This window comes from Nicotiana sylvestris, chromosome 2, assembly GCF_000393655.2.
Source record: "Nicotiana sylvestris chromosome 2, ASM39365v2, whole genome shotgun sequence".
NCBI classification, from domain to species: domain Eukaryota; kingdom Viridiplantae; phylum Streptophyta; class Magnoliopsida; order Solanales; family Solanaceae; genus Nicotiana; species Nicotiana sylvestris.
In genome coordinates this window covers 210,286,521-210,300,976 of record NC_091058.1, presented here as the reverse complement: position 1 = coordinate 210,300,976, position 14,456 = coordinate 210,286,521, and the positions used below count along the sequence as shown (strand labels likewise).

The window sequence follows — 14,456 nt, the reverse complement described above, 5'->3', positions numbered from 1 at the left end:
TACATTGGAGTAAATCATTGTAACTTGAAACGATACAAGTTCGCAGATATTTTTTTTTTTTATGGTTTCCCAAGTGGTCGGTACCCACATTGGAGTTTGATTATATCCGGATTTGTATCACGTAGGGCTCCATTCGGGAGAAGCGTTCCCTACCAAAGATTTTTTCATACCCAAGGTTCGAATCCGAGACCTCTCGTTATAGAAAGAGCAGTCCTATCAGTAGCACGACATTTAACGCTTATTTAGCTTGTTATTACTTGAGATTATTCATCTAGTCGTATTTACGCTGACGCAAAATGGCTGTAGACTGTTGAGCACAGTAAATGTGAACCATTTCGCCATTTCTTAGATATAATAATGGTCAAAAAATTACGTGGCGTGCCCCCAATGAGATCGGACTTGGTTGAATGTCCTTATAATTAGTGGTATTTAATAAATGGATTTCGCCACTTTCCTTGTGTGCCAAATGACATAATTGCCCCTTCAGCTTCTTTTCCATCTCTTCTTCACCAAGAATGTCATAATTCTTTAATTTTGGAGGCTTACAATTCTTGTTTTGGGTTGGAAATACAAAATTAATGGTTAATTATTGTTGAAATTATTTTGATGTTGATTATTTATGCTTAAATTTTAGTTTGAATACTGATTCAGTGATTTGCTTTAAAAATCTCAAATTCTATTGTTGGTCCTTAGAAAGTGTTAGAAAAAATAAAGTGAATTTTATTTATTTGGTGTTATTTAATTTAATTGATAATTTGTGTTCGTAAATGAAGGATTTATTTTAATTTGAAATTATTTGAAGAAGATTTGGGGTGTATTGATCTAAATTAAAATTGCAAATTCGAAGAACATTTTTCAAAACAAAGACAAATTATTCTAATTGGATAGATTGATAAACAATTTGGCAGATAGGTCAAATGCAGATAACACAAATCATGCCAACCAGGTAGAGTTTGGCTAACAATTTAATAGTTAGGTCGATTGCAAATAACACAAAGTTAGATTAATCTGGCACAGTTGGGCGAACAATTGAATAAGCTCATTATTATGTCAATCGTGTAGAGTGTGAATAATTAACAATATAGATAGAGTAAATATAGCATAAACTTTACCGAACCGGTAGAGAAATCCCTGAAGAGCTGCGCGGGTCTGGAGGGTTTTTTATTTTTATTTTTAAATACATTAAAAAATGGAAAAAATATTTAAAGACCAGCCCCTTATAAAGTCATTCCTATCAATCGCTCAATAATAGGTAAGGTGTGCGGAAGTTGGTCGGACATCTATAAAAAATAAAACTAAAGCTTGATACAGTGCTGGCTTTTCTGAAAACAAAAGATGTACTTGGAAACATGCAATAAATAGTACGCCTCAACGCCCTGCTTTCATCCTTCCCCTCTCCCCATTCGAGAAAAGAACCAATGATTTTGTTCGAAAGCAGTATTCATTTCTCAAGAGTGTGGCGTGGTGATCAATAAAAGAAGAATCACTTTGGCAGATCGGAATTAAATTTTAACTAATGAACATTTAAGGGTGTGATATAGTGGTCAATGAAGTGAGATTTTTTTGTTGAAAAGGCAGGGTTTAAACTCAGAAATAAAATAAGATTAGATAATCTTTTTCATCTGTCTGAGCTTGGTGAGTGTAGTTACTACTTACTCAATAAATGTATTGATACGAGGAAGCAGGTATACCCGGACATTATAGTCATAAAAAATAGTCTAAAACGGAGATTGTAAGGCGTAGAAATCCACAACCCTTTTGTATACGGTGGAAATCGACGGCTCGATTTCACGAGCATCACGACATCTCGAGGGCTTCCAGTGATCGATTCCGAAAATTCTCGACAGTTCGACTTCGAGACAGTATAAGTAATGATCGGCCCCGAGACAATGTGAATTACCGGTCTCGGCGGATCAAGGCGGAGTTCCCAAGGCACGTGCGTATGGCAGGTCAAGTCTAGTGGACTAGCCCAAAAGGCGAATCAAGGCATTAAATGACTGTACCAGCCCCATATCTTTGTAATTAATGCGTTTGTACTATGTTGGGATTCCCCCTCATATATAATTGGGATCCTTATCATTTTGTAAATATTTGTTACTCCATACTAAATATACTTGAACATTCTTTCTGCCCTCTAACATATTCTCTTGATCCCATTACTTCATTTATTGCTCATATTTATTGTGTTCTACTTTAAGTTCATCATTTATTGCTTATTATTGGCCATAAAGAGCCGTCATTAATTTATTTATAGCTGTTAGTCTCCATCGACCACCCTCGATAGCTTCCAGCCGAGCTTCAGACTAGACCCCAAGGCCCTCGAATAGGCAAGCTCGAGGCCCTGATTAACAACGATTTCATTTGGTTAACATCTCGTTTTTAAGCTCTTGCCTCGTTTCTAAGTCTTTCACATAACATCAACTGCCTAACAACTAACATAAAAATAGATCACATATTTTTAGAACCACTAAATCAAATTTAATTGTTATTACCATTTTCACATTAAACAGTTTGGTGCCCACCGTGGGGCTAAAAATAATAGTGATTATTTTTTTGCTGGTTTAACTACATAATGCAAGTTATCTTTCACACTTTTTCTTGCCCAAGATCTTTGATTTCAGGTCTAAATGTCTGACTCAGTGAACAACAATCTTAAGAACCACAGAGAAAATGGTGTGGATGTTCCAGGTGTTGGTGTACCACCATGAAACACTGAGGATGCATCAAAACCGATTTCCGTGGACGCGGTCTCACACGATGCTCAACACGTCGATGTAAGCTCCCACACTAACATGAACGTGCACCAAGGAGACCAACAAGAAGCTCAGAAAACCTCGGCTAGGGAAGAACGGGAGGTTAGCCTTCACATTATTGTTGAAATGTTGTAGGCACAACAGCTAGCGATTGCTCAGCTGCAAAGTCACCAGAAAACTCCCAGCATGGTAGAGCCGGGGACAGGTCCCCTAGCCGAGCAGGTATCAGAGAGATCAAGCAACAACGGGTCGTTGGCCGACCCCACCATCATAAAAATGCTCGAGGACCTTACAAAGAGGATAGAATCGGGCAAGAAGAAGATAGAAGCCAACGACAAAAAGGTCGAGACCTACAATTCCAGGGTCGACCAAATTTCGGGCGCTATCCCGATCCTGAAAGGTGTGGATTCGAAGAAGTTCATACAAAGGTCGTTCCCAGAGGAAGCGGCTCTAAAACCCATTCCAAAGAAGTTCAAAATGCTAGACCTTTCGAAATACAATTAAACCTCAGACCCCAATGAGCACGTTACTGCTTACACTTGTGCAGTGAAGGGCAACGACCTAAAGGACGACGAGATCGAGTCCGTCTTACTAAAGAAGTTCGAGGAAGCACTCTCGAAAGGGGCCATGATGTGGTATCACAACCTAGCTCCTAACTCCATAGACCCATTTGCCATGCTGGCAGATTCTTTCATAAAGGCACATGCCGATGCCATCAAAGTAGCAACAAGGTAATCCGACGTCTTCAAGATCAAATAGAGGGAGAATGAGATGTTGCGGGAGTTCGTATCTCGTTTCCAAATGGAATGAATAGAGTTACCACTAGTATCCAACGATTGGGCAGTGGAGGCCTTCACTCAAGGTCTGAATGAACGAAGCTCGGTGGCTTCGAAGCAGCTGAAACAGAATCTGGTTGAATATCCTGCCGTGACCTGGTTAGACGTTCACAATCGATATCAATCGAAAATCAGGCTCGAAAATCGAATGGAAAATGTCGTGCCATGATATGAGTGATAATGCACGAAGGATAATTCTGTGCCATGATTATGTGAGGTAAAAGCACGAAGGGTGACGCCGTGCCGATATTGTGAGGTAAACGCACGAAGGGTGATGTCATGCCGCACGATGTACAATGTCGTGCCATGATACGAGTGATAATGCATGAAGGATAATTCCGTGCCATGATTATGTGAGGTAAAAGCACGAAGGGTGATGCCGTGCCGATTATATTGATTCGTTTGGTGAGGACGAGAGTAAAAGCACGAAGGGTGATGCCGTGCACTTGTCTTTGACTTCCTTATTCTTGCTTACAATTGAATTTTCATGTTCCTTTCACTTTTTTACTGAGATTTTGTTTGTACATGATATTTCCCGCAGCCCTTCCCATATTTAACTGCTAGTTTATGTCATTATTACTTGTTGTATGTGATATAACTGCACATGTTTATTTGGTAGTCTTATCCTAGCCTTGTCACTACTTCACCGAGGTTAGGCTAGTAACTTACCAGCACATGGGATCGGTTGTGCTGATACTACATTCTGCACTGTGTGTAGATCCCGATGTTACAGCTTTTGGACCACAGTGAGGTTGCTGCCTTCAGTCCATCAGGCGACCCAAGGTAGTCCTGCAGGTGTCGGCAGGCCTTGGTATCCCCTTCCTATCTAGTTTTTCTTCTGTTCTTTATTATATCAAAGACAGACATGTACCTTTTTTGTTCGTACCCTGTTTGTAGTATTCTTAGATAGTCTGTGAGATTGTGACACCAGTTCTGGGTAGCTTATGTTTATGGATTGGTATCGGTATTATTATTAAATTGTTATATTTTATTCTTTCGCTTTATTATTTCCGCTGTTTATATAATATTAATTCACAATTGTTAAAGGATTAAAAATGGAAAAGGTAAAATATTTGGAATGATTGGCTTGCCTAGCTTTCACTAGTAGGCGCCATCACGACTCCCGAGGGTGAAAAATTCGGGTCGTGACAAGTTGGTATTAGAGCTCTAGGTTGCTCAGGCCTCACAATTCACGGACAAACTTAGTAGAGTCCGAGGGATTGGTACAGAGACGTATGTATTTATCCCCCAGAGGCTACAGAGTTAGGAAAAACTTCGCATCTATTCTTTCTTGTCGTGCGACTTGATTTCCCAATGCTAATTGAACTTTCACTCTGTTCTTTCACATATGGTGAGAACACGTACTGCTTCATCAGCTGACCAGCAGGCCGAGCCCCCAGTAGCAGCTCCTGTGAGGGGCAGAGGTCGAGGCCATGCTAGGACCCGAGGTAGAGGTAGGGCTCAGCCCTAGCAGTAGCACCAGCGGTGGAGCCTCAGGTTGAGTTTGACGATGAGGTTCCAACCCAGACAATTCCAGCACGACCAACTCAGGTCCCAGAGGGGTTCATCGCCACCCCGGTACTTCAGGATGTTCTGGTTCGTCTAGTGGGCCTTATGGAGAGTGTCGCCCAGTCAGGCTTGCTTCCTGTAGCACCAACTCGAAGGCCTTAGGTTTCAAAAAGCATGCGTTGCACTCTTTTCCTTCGGCCGGGGTTTTATCCCAAAAAGGGTTTTACCGATAAGGTTTTTAACAAGGCAACATTCATATTACCTAAGGAAAACTCAAAATGTATTCAAGGATTCTTTTGCAATCAACCTCGAACTCTGGAGGGCATCCCCCCGGAAGGTCACCTACTCGGAGAAGACAAGATGCGCTAAGTGGGCTCTCGGTAGGAAAATAATGTACTGGGACAAACGGTCGAACGAACTGTGTCTGCATGAAACAACCAAGCCCGCAACAACAAAAACATGTATGCTTGCACCAAGCAATCAAAGGAAATCGGTATTTTTGCAAAAATGACCCCTCTTTCAAAAAACGTCCCGAACACTCAGGGACTAGCGTCAACAACTTACAACAATGCGACCCCCGAGTTGGAGTTTTGAACTTGTAAGCTTTCAACAAAGCAACAATGAGATCACAAAACAACTCTAGAGCCAAAAATGTCCCTGACACTCGGGGACTGGCATCGAAAACTCAAGGCCACATAACCTCCTAGTCGGAAACTCCAAAATCGTAAGCCCTCGATGAGGCAACACCAAGTTCACAAGTAATGGCTCTCGAGCCAAGTAATCCCCGTTGACTCGGGGACTGTTGTCAATCTCCATCTCCATCTCCATCAAAACCTGTGGCCATAAGGCCACAAACGGGAAGCCTCAGGCTCGTAAGACCAATATAAGGCAACATCAATATCTATACGACCTCAAGCAAAGCATGAACCCTACTTGTACCAAGTATCCAAAACCGTAAGACCTCAAAGGCATGTGAAACTTGTAAGACCTTACTAAAGGCATAAACCCAATCTCAAAGTTTAGGCTATATATCAAACTTTAAGACCCCTAAAAAGGCATACCCTCGATACAGACGCCGAAACTACTTCACTCGGGACTTAAAGTCTCCATCCAAACACAAATAAATCTGGTCACAAGGCTGTACTAGCCAAACTAACGCTACTCGGGGATGACCGACCGTCGCTATAAATCACAGGCCTTCAATTACATCGAATATACTTCAAAAAGAACCGGTTCAACAGGCTACCCTCGACATAGGCAAAAGAGCTTCGACCATGTCAGATCCTAAACACTAGCTTCGAGATACTCAGCCTCCGAGACGAACCTCCCGAGGTGCTCGATCATCGCCATATAAAGACTCACAATCGAGGTTTTTTATCAAACCGTCGAAGAGTCAGGCAAACACTACTTCAGAAAATCCTTATCGAGGGAAAAATAAAGCCTACATAAAAGGTCGCATCGACCTAAGGCGTAAAAGCCATTATCGCCAACCCACGCAAAAGATCGCACCAACCCAACGCATAAGAGCCTAAGAGGCAGCTTGCAATTCAAAAACTTGAGGGTCGTATGAGCTCGAGTCGAAACCCAATTCGGAGACTGGACCCAAAACATTTAAATGAATATGCCTAAGATCAAACATGTAAGAGCCACTGTCACTAACACTAAAATCGAAGATCGCACCAACCAAACGCGTAAGAGTCACTGTCGCCAGCGCTAAAACCAAAGGTCACATCGACCAAGCGCGTAAGAGCCTACGGGCCAGCCTAATGAGCCTCAGGGCCATACCGTGAATCTAAAGATTCCTCTCAACTCAAAGATCAGTTCATCTGGCTAAAATCAAGGCAAAAAGAAAATGCAGAAGATACAAAACCGCGAGGTTTCCTCTTTATACATACATCTGAAAAGAATACAAACTCCATTTACAGCATACTTTGAAAGTACTATATATAGAAACAGAGAAGGAAATATATGTCCCCCTTGGGGACTATGGCCCGACGACCCCATCCTCGACATCAAATAGAAGGAATTTAGCATCATTTTCTTCCGCCTTGGCTTGCTTGATCTCTTTCGAGAGGTCGAAGCCCCTGGCATGAATTTCCTTGAGGGTTTCCCTCTGAGATTTACACTTCACATACTCTTTACTATTGCTCTCACGATCAAGAGCTTTCCTCAGCTTAGCTCTAGCATCAGCAGCTCCCTTCAAATAGGCCTCCACTTTCTGGTCAGCGCTAGTGCGGCTCATTATAGCCTCAGCCCGAGCATTTACCACCTCGGCATTCGCCTTCAAAAGCTCGAACTCGAGACTTATTATCATATTTGTGAGCACGTGATTTTTGACCTATATGAATTACTCCCATAAATTCTAAACAAAATAATTTCTTTCAGTGTTCGCAATTTTGTGGATTTTCGTGTCATGTTCTGTTATTTGTTTGCATTTTGTGTATGCATTTTAGTTAATGAAAAATACAAAAATATGTTGCATTTGCATTTAGAGTTTAACTTTGCATTTTCTTAAAAATTAATTATTAATTTAATTGTTTTATAAAAATGGAAAAATCACAAAAAAAAGTAACTTATTTTTTGCATTTTTAATTTTAGTTTTGACTTTTGGTAGCTTTTCATTAATTTGGTATTCAATTAGTGGTGGTAATTATTATTTAGAATTAATTAATTCAATTTGATAAGATAATTTGATTAGGAATTAATTTAGGTATTATTTTTAATTTTAATTTTCTTTAAAACAAATTAAAGGGAAAATTGAAAAAAAAAGAAAAGAAGAAAAACAAAAAAATGAGATCAGATTTTTGGGCCAAATTTGATTTTCCAGCCCAAAATACCCGTTTAACCCAGGCCCAGACCAGCCAAAACCCGGTCAGTCCTACTCAAAACCCAAACGACGTCGTTTTGCTGGGTTGATCTGAGCTGTTGAATTGATCTGATCAGACGGATCGGAACTGGGGAGGTAAGGAAATTTATATGTCCAAACGCTACCCTACCCCCCTTATTTCATCTCGTTCAACCCCCTCCTCCTGAGACTCTCATCAAGAACCCTAGCCCGCCGCCCCCTTTTTCCACCGCTCCTAGCCTGGTGGCTCCTACTCTGATCCCACCCAAATTAACACCAAACAACCACCGCACTCTTCTCTTTCCAAATCTCAAACTAGTTTCCTTTAGATTTCCCTGAATCTTCTCGAATATTAGATCAAAGTGTGAACCCTAAATCTCCAGCACCCAAATTTGCGAGCTTCTGTCAATGATTTAAGGTTGAAATTAACCCTATTAGTGTGTGTTCGTTTGAAAACACACGGTTAGGGTTCATGTCGGCCAAATATTGAAGGCCGGGTTCGTTCTCAAGAGTTGGTCCGTTTGGCATGGGTAATTTCCTTTTCCTTCACCTTGATTATTTAATTTTCGTTCTTTTGTTTTCTTCTCATTCTTCTTCTACCTGTTTCTTTCAGTTTCTGATTTTGTGCCCCATTATTTTTCTTTTCCTTTTGTTTTCCTTCACACCGTCCATTTGCATGACAATTTAAAATGTGTTTAAGTATTATTTTGTTTTGGTGCCAAGTCTAAAAGAGTGGATTCCTGTTTCTGTTTGGGCCTGAGTCCCTTTTCAATTTTTCTTTTTTTTATTAAGAAAACTCTATAAGCAATTACTCGAGAGTTTTCTGGGCTATCTCCTGATCTGAATTGGAAGATTAAAAGCCCAATAGCGAGTTGAAGAGGGTTTTCAATAGACCCACCGAATTGGGTCAACTTGACCCATTTGCCTGCCTGGCCCAGGGGTAATAAACCGGGCTGTTAAGGGTAATTTGGGTAGTTTAGACTTGGGAATCTTGTATAGCTGAACTAGGAAGCTTCCTAGAAGCTGGGGTGGGGGGCTATTTTGAAATTCTGAGGTTTACACTAGGGATTTCTAAGCTAAAATGAAAATTTAAAAAGGTTTTAAGTGCAATTTTGAATTCTTTAAAGCTGCCCTAGTGACTTGCCTATAAAGGCATAGTTACTTGCGGCTCAATTCAGATTTGGAAAGAGCTAAAAAAATTACAAAAAACTGAGAAACGACTAAAAAAAGAGATAAAATTACTGTTTCATTGATTTTGCTTTGAATTTGGGAAGTTTTGATATTTTGATACAAAATTTTGGTTTATCTGGAGTAGAATGCTTTGAATTTGGTTTGTCAAAAGTCTGGTTGAGGTCAGCTTCGATTACTGTTTGATTGAGAGTAGATCTGGACTGTTTCCCATCATTTTTGTGGCTGAAATGGACTGTATTTGTTGAGTCCTGTTGTGCTGCTGCTGCTTCGATCATTTACTGAAACTCACATGCTCTTGTTTTCCTCTTATTTCCCAGGTACTTAGCTCTGAATCCCAAATATGTAAAGAATGGTTTATGGGATGTCTTTGCTAAAGAGAAATGAATAATTGTGCTTTCCTTTACCAGACGTCATCTTCCCTTAGATTTTTTTAGTTTGCTTTGTCGAGTCTTATCTCAACATGTTGTTTTCTCAGGCTGTTTTGAAGTTTTTATAGTAAAGATGCAATGGGACTATATGTAGTATTTGTTGATTTCCATTTGTTTAATGTCTAAGTTCTGCTGTTGCGTCATCTTGAGATCCACGCATATTGTTGCGCAAATTTTTGAATGTCTTGTTAGTCACAAGGTTGCTAAAATTAAGACTGAACATGTATTTAAAGATGGAAATCATTAAGTTTCATTTCAGTGGTCGGTCCAGTTATGTTTGAGAGCGGTTGAGAGTGAAATAGGTGTTCTGGTTTGCAAATGTCATTGCTCTAAGCTGATTTGGATGGTTATTATATGACCAAGTGGGTAATAAAATTAAGCATGTATAGCTATATTCAGTGTGAAGTTTGAGTAAGGTTTATATTCAGCTGCTTTTCCTGTTCAGGTGATTGTTAGGTATTCACGTTATTTCATCAGACTTCACAACTGCTTTTCTCAAAATATTTCAATGGGTCTGACACGAGATAGTGTGATTCAGAATTGACTTTGGTTTAATAGTATAAAAATGAATGTAAAGGACCGGATTCCATGTTGATGTGTGGACTCGAACTAGGGACCTCGTCGTTGGTTGAAGCTGCCCTTGTCTAAGTTTGGACTCTCCCTTGAGTCAGTCTTGGACTGATACCAATTGGTAATTCAGAACATGTCCTACGTCTGTGAGCCATTAGGCCCCACGTTGGGCCCAAGTTTGGATTTCATACTGTTAGTCTCTTGCATTTATAAAATGTATTCTCTTAGTTTGGCCCGCAGAAGAACCCGTGTCCATTAATGTCGAGTAATTACAATTTTAGTAGCCCTTTTAATTAATTTGTCGTTTCTTTAATGTTGGAGATGTGCCATATTATAGTACAAGTAGTTTATGGTCCTTATGAATTAGTGTAGAAACCTTTAAATTAGAATAAATTGAGGTGCGCCACGCTCAAATAAAATCTCAAAATGCGTGACCCTCATTTAATTATTCCTTTTAAAATCCTTAGAATTCAAGGCGTGCCATTTAGAAAATTTTCATGGCCCTCGTGAAGTTAACAACGCGTTAGTTGCTTTTAGGCGTGTTATTTAATAATTTTACCTTCTTAAACCTGGGTGTACATTTCATGTGACGCAAATCCAAATCCTAAAACGTTGAATAAAATGTGTTCCGGATTGCGGGTACATTTCATGTGGCGCGATCCAAAGGCATGTTTTAAACGACGTTCAATCTACTTAAAAAATGGAACAAAAGCGGTTAAAAGTTAAAATTTGCACATATGTTCATAATTGTTTAAAATCAGATAATTAAGCTGAATATAATAGTTGAGCCACCGTGCTAGAACCACGGAACTCGGGAATGCCTAACACCTTCTCCCGGGTTAACAGAATTCCTTAACTCGGATTTCTGGTTCGCGGACTGTTAAACAGAGTCATATTTTTTTCCTCGATTCGGCATTCAACCGGTGACTTGGGACACCATAAATCTCCCAAGTGGCGACTCTGAATTTCTTAATGTAAATCCCGTTTCAATTGTCCTTTAATTGGAAAAACTCCCTTATGCCCTTCACGGGGAGGGGGGGGAGGTGTAGTAAAAAAGGAGGTGTGACAGCTCTGGCGACTCTGCTGGGGACATTGAACCCAGAATCTCTGGTTCAGGGTTCAAGAATTCGAGCTTAGAATAATTGTTATAGTTGGCTTTATCCATTATCTGATTTTGTTAAATGATTTGAGCCTAATGTGCTAATTGATTGCTTTTACCGCTTGGATATTCCGTGAACTGTATATAAACTGTTGCGAAATCTCTCTTCTCTCTAAGTCTTCTAAATTATGAATAAGTGTGCACTTCGTGTGACTTCTTTTCTGTTAGAGTCATATTCCAAATTTAGAACGAGGTTCGGACAAGTTGCAAAGCCGGTGAAGCTTCTATATTCCCGGTACGCTGCCCCCCTCGGCTCGTGCTATCCGCTCAGGTAAGCCAGGTCTAGAACAAATAAACCCAGGTTTAAACCTAGTATAACAATACCTCATGTCGAATCCCTAGTAGGAACGTTTGTTTGCATCATGTGCATTTTGACTTTGGAGACTCAACACAGGGGTTGGGTCTGTCTAGGACAGGTGCACCCGAAACAAAAGGACCATCCTGATGCATCCCACTTGCTATTTGTGCATTTATTTGCTGCGGACTTGCATGCTGACCGGCTTATGAATATTGGAAAAGTTGAGGAAAGAGAAATAGCAGTATGAGAGTTAATCGCCTGTTCTAAAAAAACCCAATGTCCAAATAGTGTCAAAACTCTGCCGAATTTTTAAGAAAAAAAAAAAGAAAAAAAAGTTTTTGTTTTCAAAAAATAGTTTTATTTGCCAATGAAATAATAAAAAAAAAGAGTCTTGTTTTCAAAAATAGTTTGTTTTATTCGCCCGAACTACGCCAGTTTGATTCTCACATGGTGTGAGATACGTAGGCAACCCCCATCGGGTCCAACTTCCTTTTTGCAAAAATAGCCCAAGAGCCCAAAAATTTTACTTTAATTTGAAAATAATTAGGGTGATGCCATTCTCGTCAGAAATAGCCGAATGTCCCTAAAAAGGGTGCCGGAAGGTTATTTTTGCAAGAACAGCCACTTTTGGTCACTTTTAAAGGTTTTGGCTGGTTAGCCGACACAACCGTAAAATCTTCATTTTCGAAGTGCTGAAAGGCCACGTTGGCAAGGCCGAATGTTTTGTGAAAATTTTGAAAAATGGTCATTTCTCTTAAGTCAAAATGAGTCATGGTTTTCTTTTAATTAAAATCACCTTAATAAATGTGCAGGATGAGCACAAATCAAAATGAACCTTTCTCAGTCCGTGAAGAGATCCCTTTGGAGCTACATATGTGGTGGCATGATTTGGGAGGCGACAACAGGAAAGTTGTGACAAAAGCATTGGGCGGTCTTATTGGGCTCTTGAAGGTTAAGCCCAGAAAAGACGTGATTGAGGCCTTGATACCATTTTGGGACCCAACACATAATGTGTTCCACTTTGCGGATTTCGAGTTAACTCCTACACTGAAAGAGATAGCAGGCTATGCCGGTTTCGAGGGGAATCTTAGAAGTCAATACCCGGTAGCACCAAGAACAGTGACCCTCACAAATTTTTGGACTTGTTAAGCATCAGTCGGGACATCCTAGATGGAAATTTGGCCAAAGGATTTGTACCTTCTACTTTCTGTATTGACGTTACAGGAATCCCCGTGGCTTCAAAATGCCAGATAACGGTCTTACTCACGCTGGAAATCAAGATAAGTGGAAATCTCGGAGAGGATTAGCTTTCATAGTGGCGTTCCTGGGTATTTTGATTTGCCCGAGAAAAGACGGGAACATAGAGATGGGGCTAGTAGGGATAGCCAACTTCATGATGAAAAAGGCGAATGGGACTATAGTGCCGTTGATCTTGGCAGAAATTTACCGAGCTCGAGCTCTCTGTCGAGAAGGAGCGAAATTCTTTAAAGGGTGCAATATGCTGTTACAAATATGGATGGAGGAACACCTTTGCCACCGTCCCGGATACTTGAATTGCGGTATGACTGGCCTCGAGTGCATTGAAAAACATGAAAAGCAAGTAGAGGGTTATGAGTTTCCAGATGGTACGGAAGCTTGGCATGCTCATTTGAGATCTTTGACCGCAAATAAGATCGAATGGACATTCGGTTGGCTCTCGGTCGACGAAGTAATCTATATGTCGGCTGAGGTGTGTTTTTTGCTGTTGATGGGTCTTCGAAGTATCCAGCCTTATGCTCCGCACAGAGTCCTATGTAAGTTAGGCCGATACCAGAACATCCCACACAATGAAGATTTGAGTCAGTAAGTCATTGAGTTAGAGCCAAAATCTACTTTCCTAGAAGGAAAAGTGCGTCAAGTTTGGCATCAGTGCAGATTCTTAGGACCTAATACTCAAGTGTGAGATCTATCCAGAGGCGCGGTAGAGCCTAATTATACTGCCTGGTATGGTAAAAGATCCCGAGTTCAACATGAGCTCGAAAGGCCTGTAAAAAAACCCCATGTCCAACAATTCACCGATGCAGCACAAATGCAATGGGATTGGCTGACCAAAGAAAACGAGTACAGGGCTACCATAAGCAAACTGGAAAAGCAAGTCAGAGAACTTCAATTCGAGAATAGCTTGCAAGTCGCAGCGTATGAAGGAGAAAAAAAAAAGCTAGCCAAAGAAAATGAGGCCCTTCGAGCCCAAATTCAGAAAATGAAAACAGCTGTAGAAAATCCAACCCGCAGTGACATAGATGAAAAACTCATAGCTAACCTAAGGCATAAAGTAAATGACTATAGTTTTGATTTGAACAAAGTAGAAAGCGAAATAGCCAAGGCTCGAAAGCAATTGGCTAATAACGCAAATGAACGAGCACGCCTGGTTAAGCAGTTGAAAGAAAAGTACGACGATGAGGTCGCAGGGTTAAAGAAAAGGGTCATCGCCACGGAAAACAAAATGATCAAACAGGCAAAATACTTCAAGGTTGAAAAGGAACATTGTTAGACAACATTGGCACAATTAGAAATAGATTTGCAACAACTTCAGGAGCAAAATCATGCGGCTGAGCAAACTTTGGAAGCCAGGCCCAGCAGATAGGGCGTTTGTTACAAGAAAAAGGCGCCATAAGAGAGAGAATTAGAATCATCGTCGACTACATCATTATGAAGTGCCAGATCTGTGAGGATATGACTCGCACTACCTTCTTTGTAGCAACAATGACATTTGTTAAACAGATAATGAACGACTTGGATCGACTTCAAAGGGATCTTGCATATAGGCCCGCGGCGAGGCCGAATGATGTCCCGCGAGCACCAGGAGCATTGATGTATTCATGATTTTT

The 14,456-nt window shown here is 40.5% G+C and overlaps 1 protein-coding gene across 1 annotated transcript; it reads left to right on the top strand.

Annotated features, from left to right (window-relative positions):
• Nucleotides 1-13,657: 13,657 nt before the first annotated feature.
• Nucleotides 13,658-14,119, top strand: LOC138886240 (uncharacterized). The gene has a single exon (XM_070167303.1). The coding sequence runs from the start codon at nt 13,658-13,660 to the stop codon at nt 14,117-14,119; it is 462 nt and encodes a 153-aa protein (XP_070023404.1).
• Nucleotides 14,120-14,456: the final 337 nt, after the last annotated feature.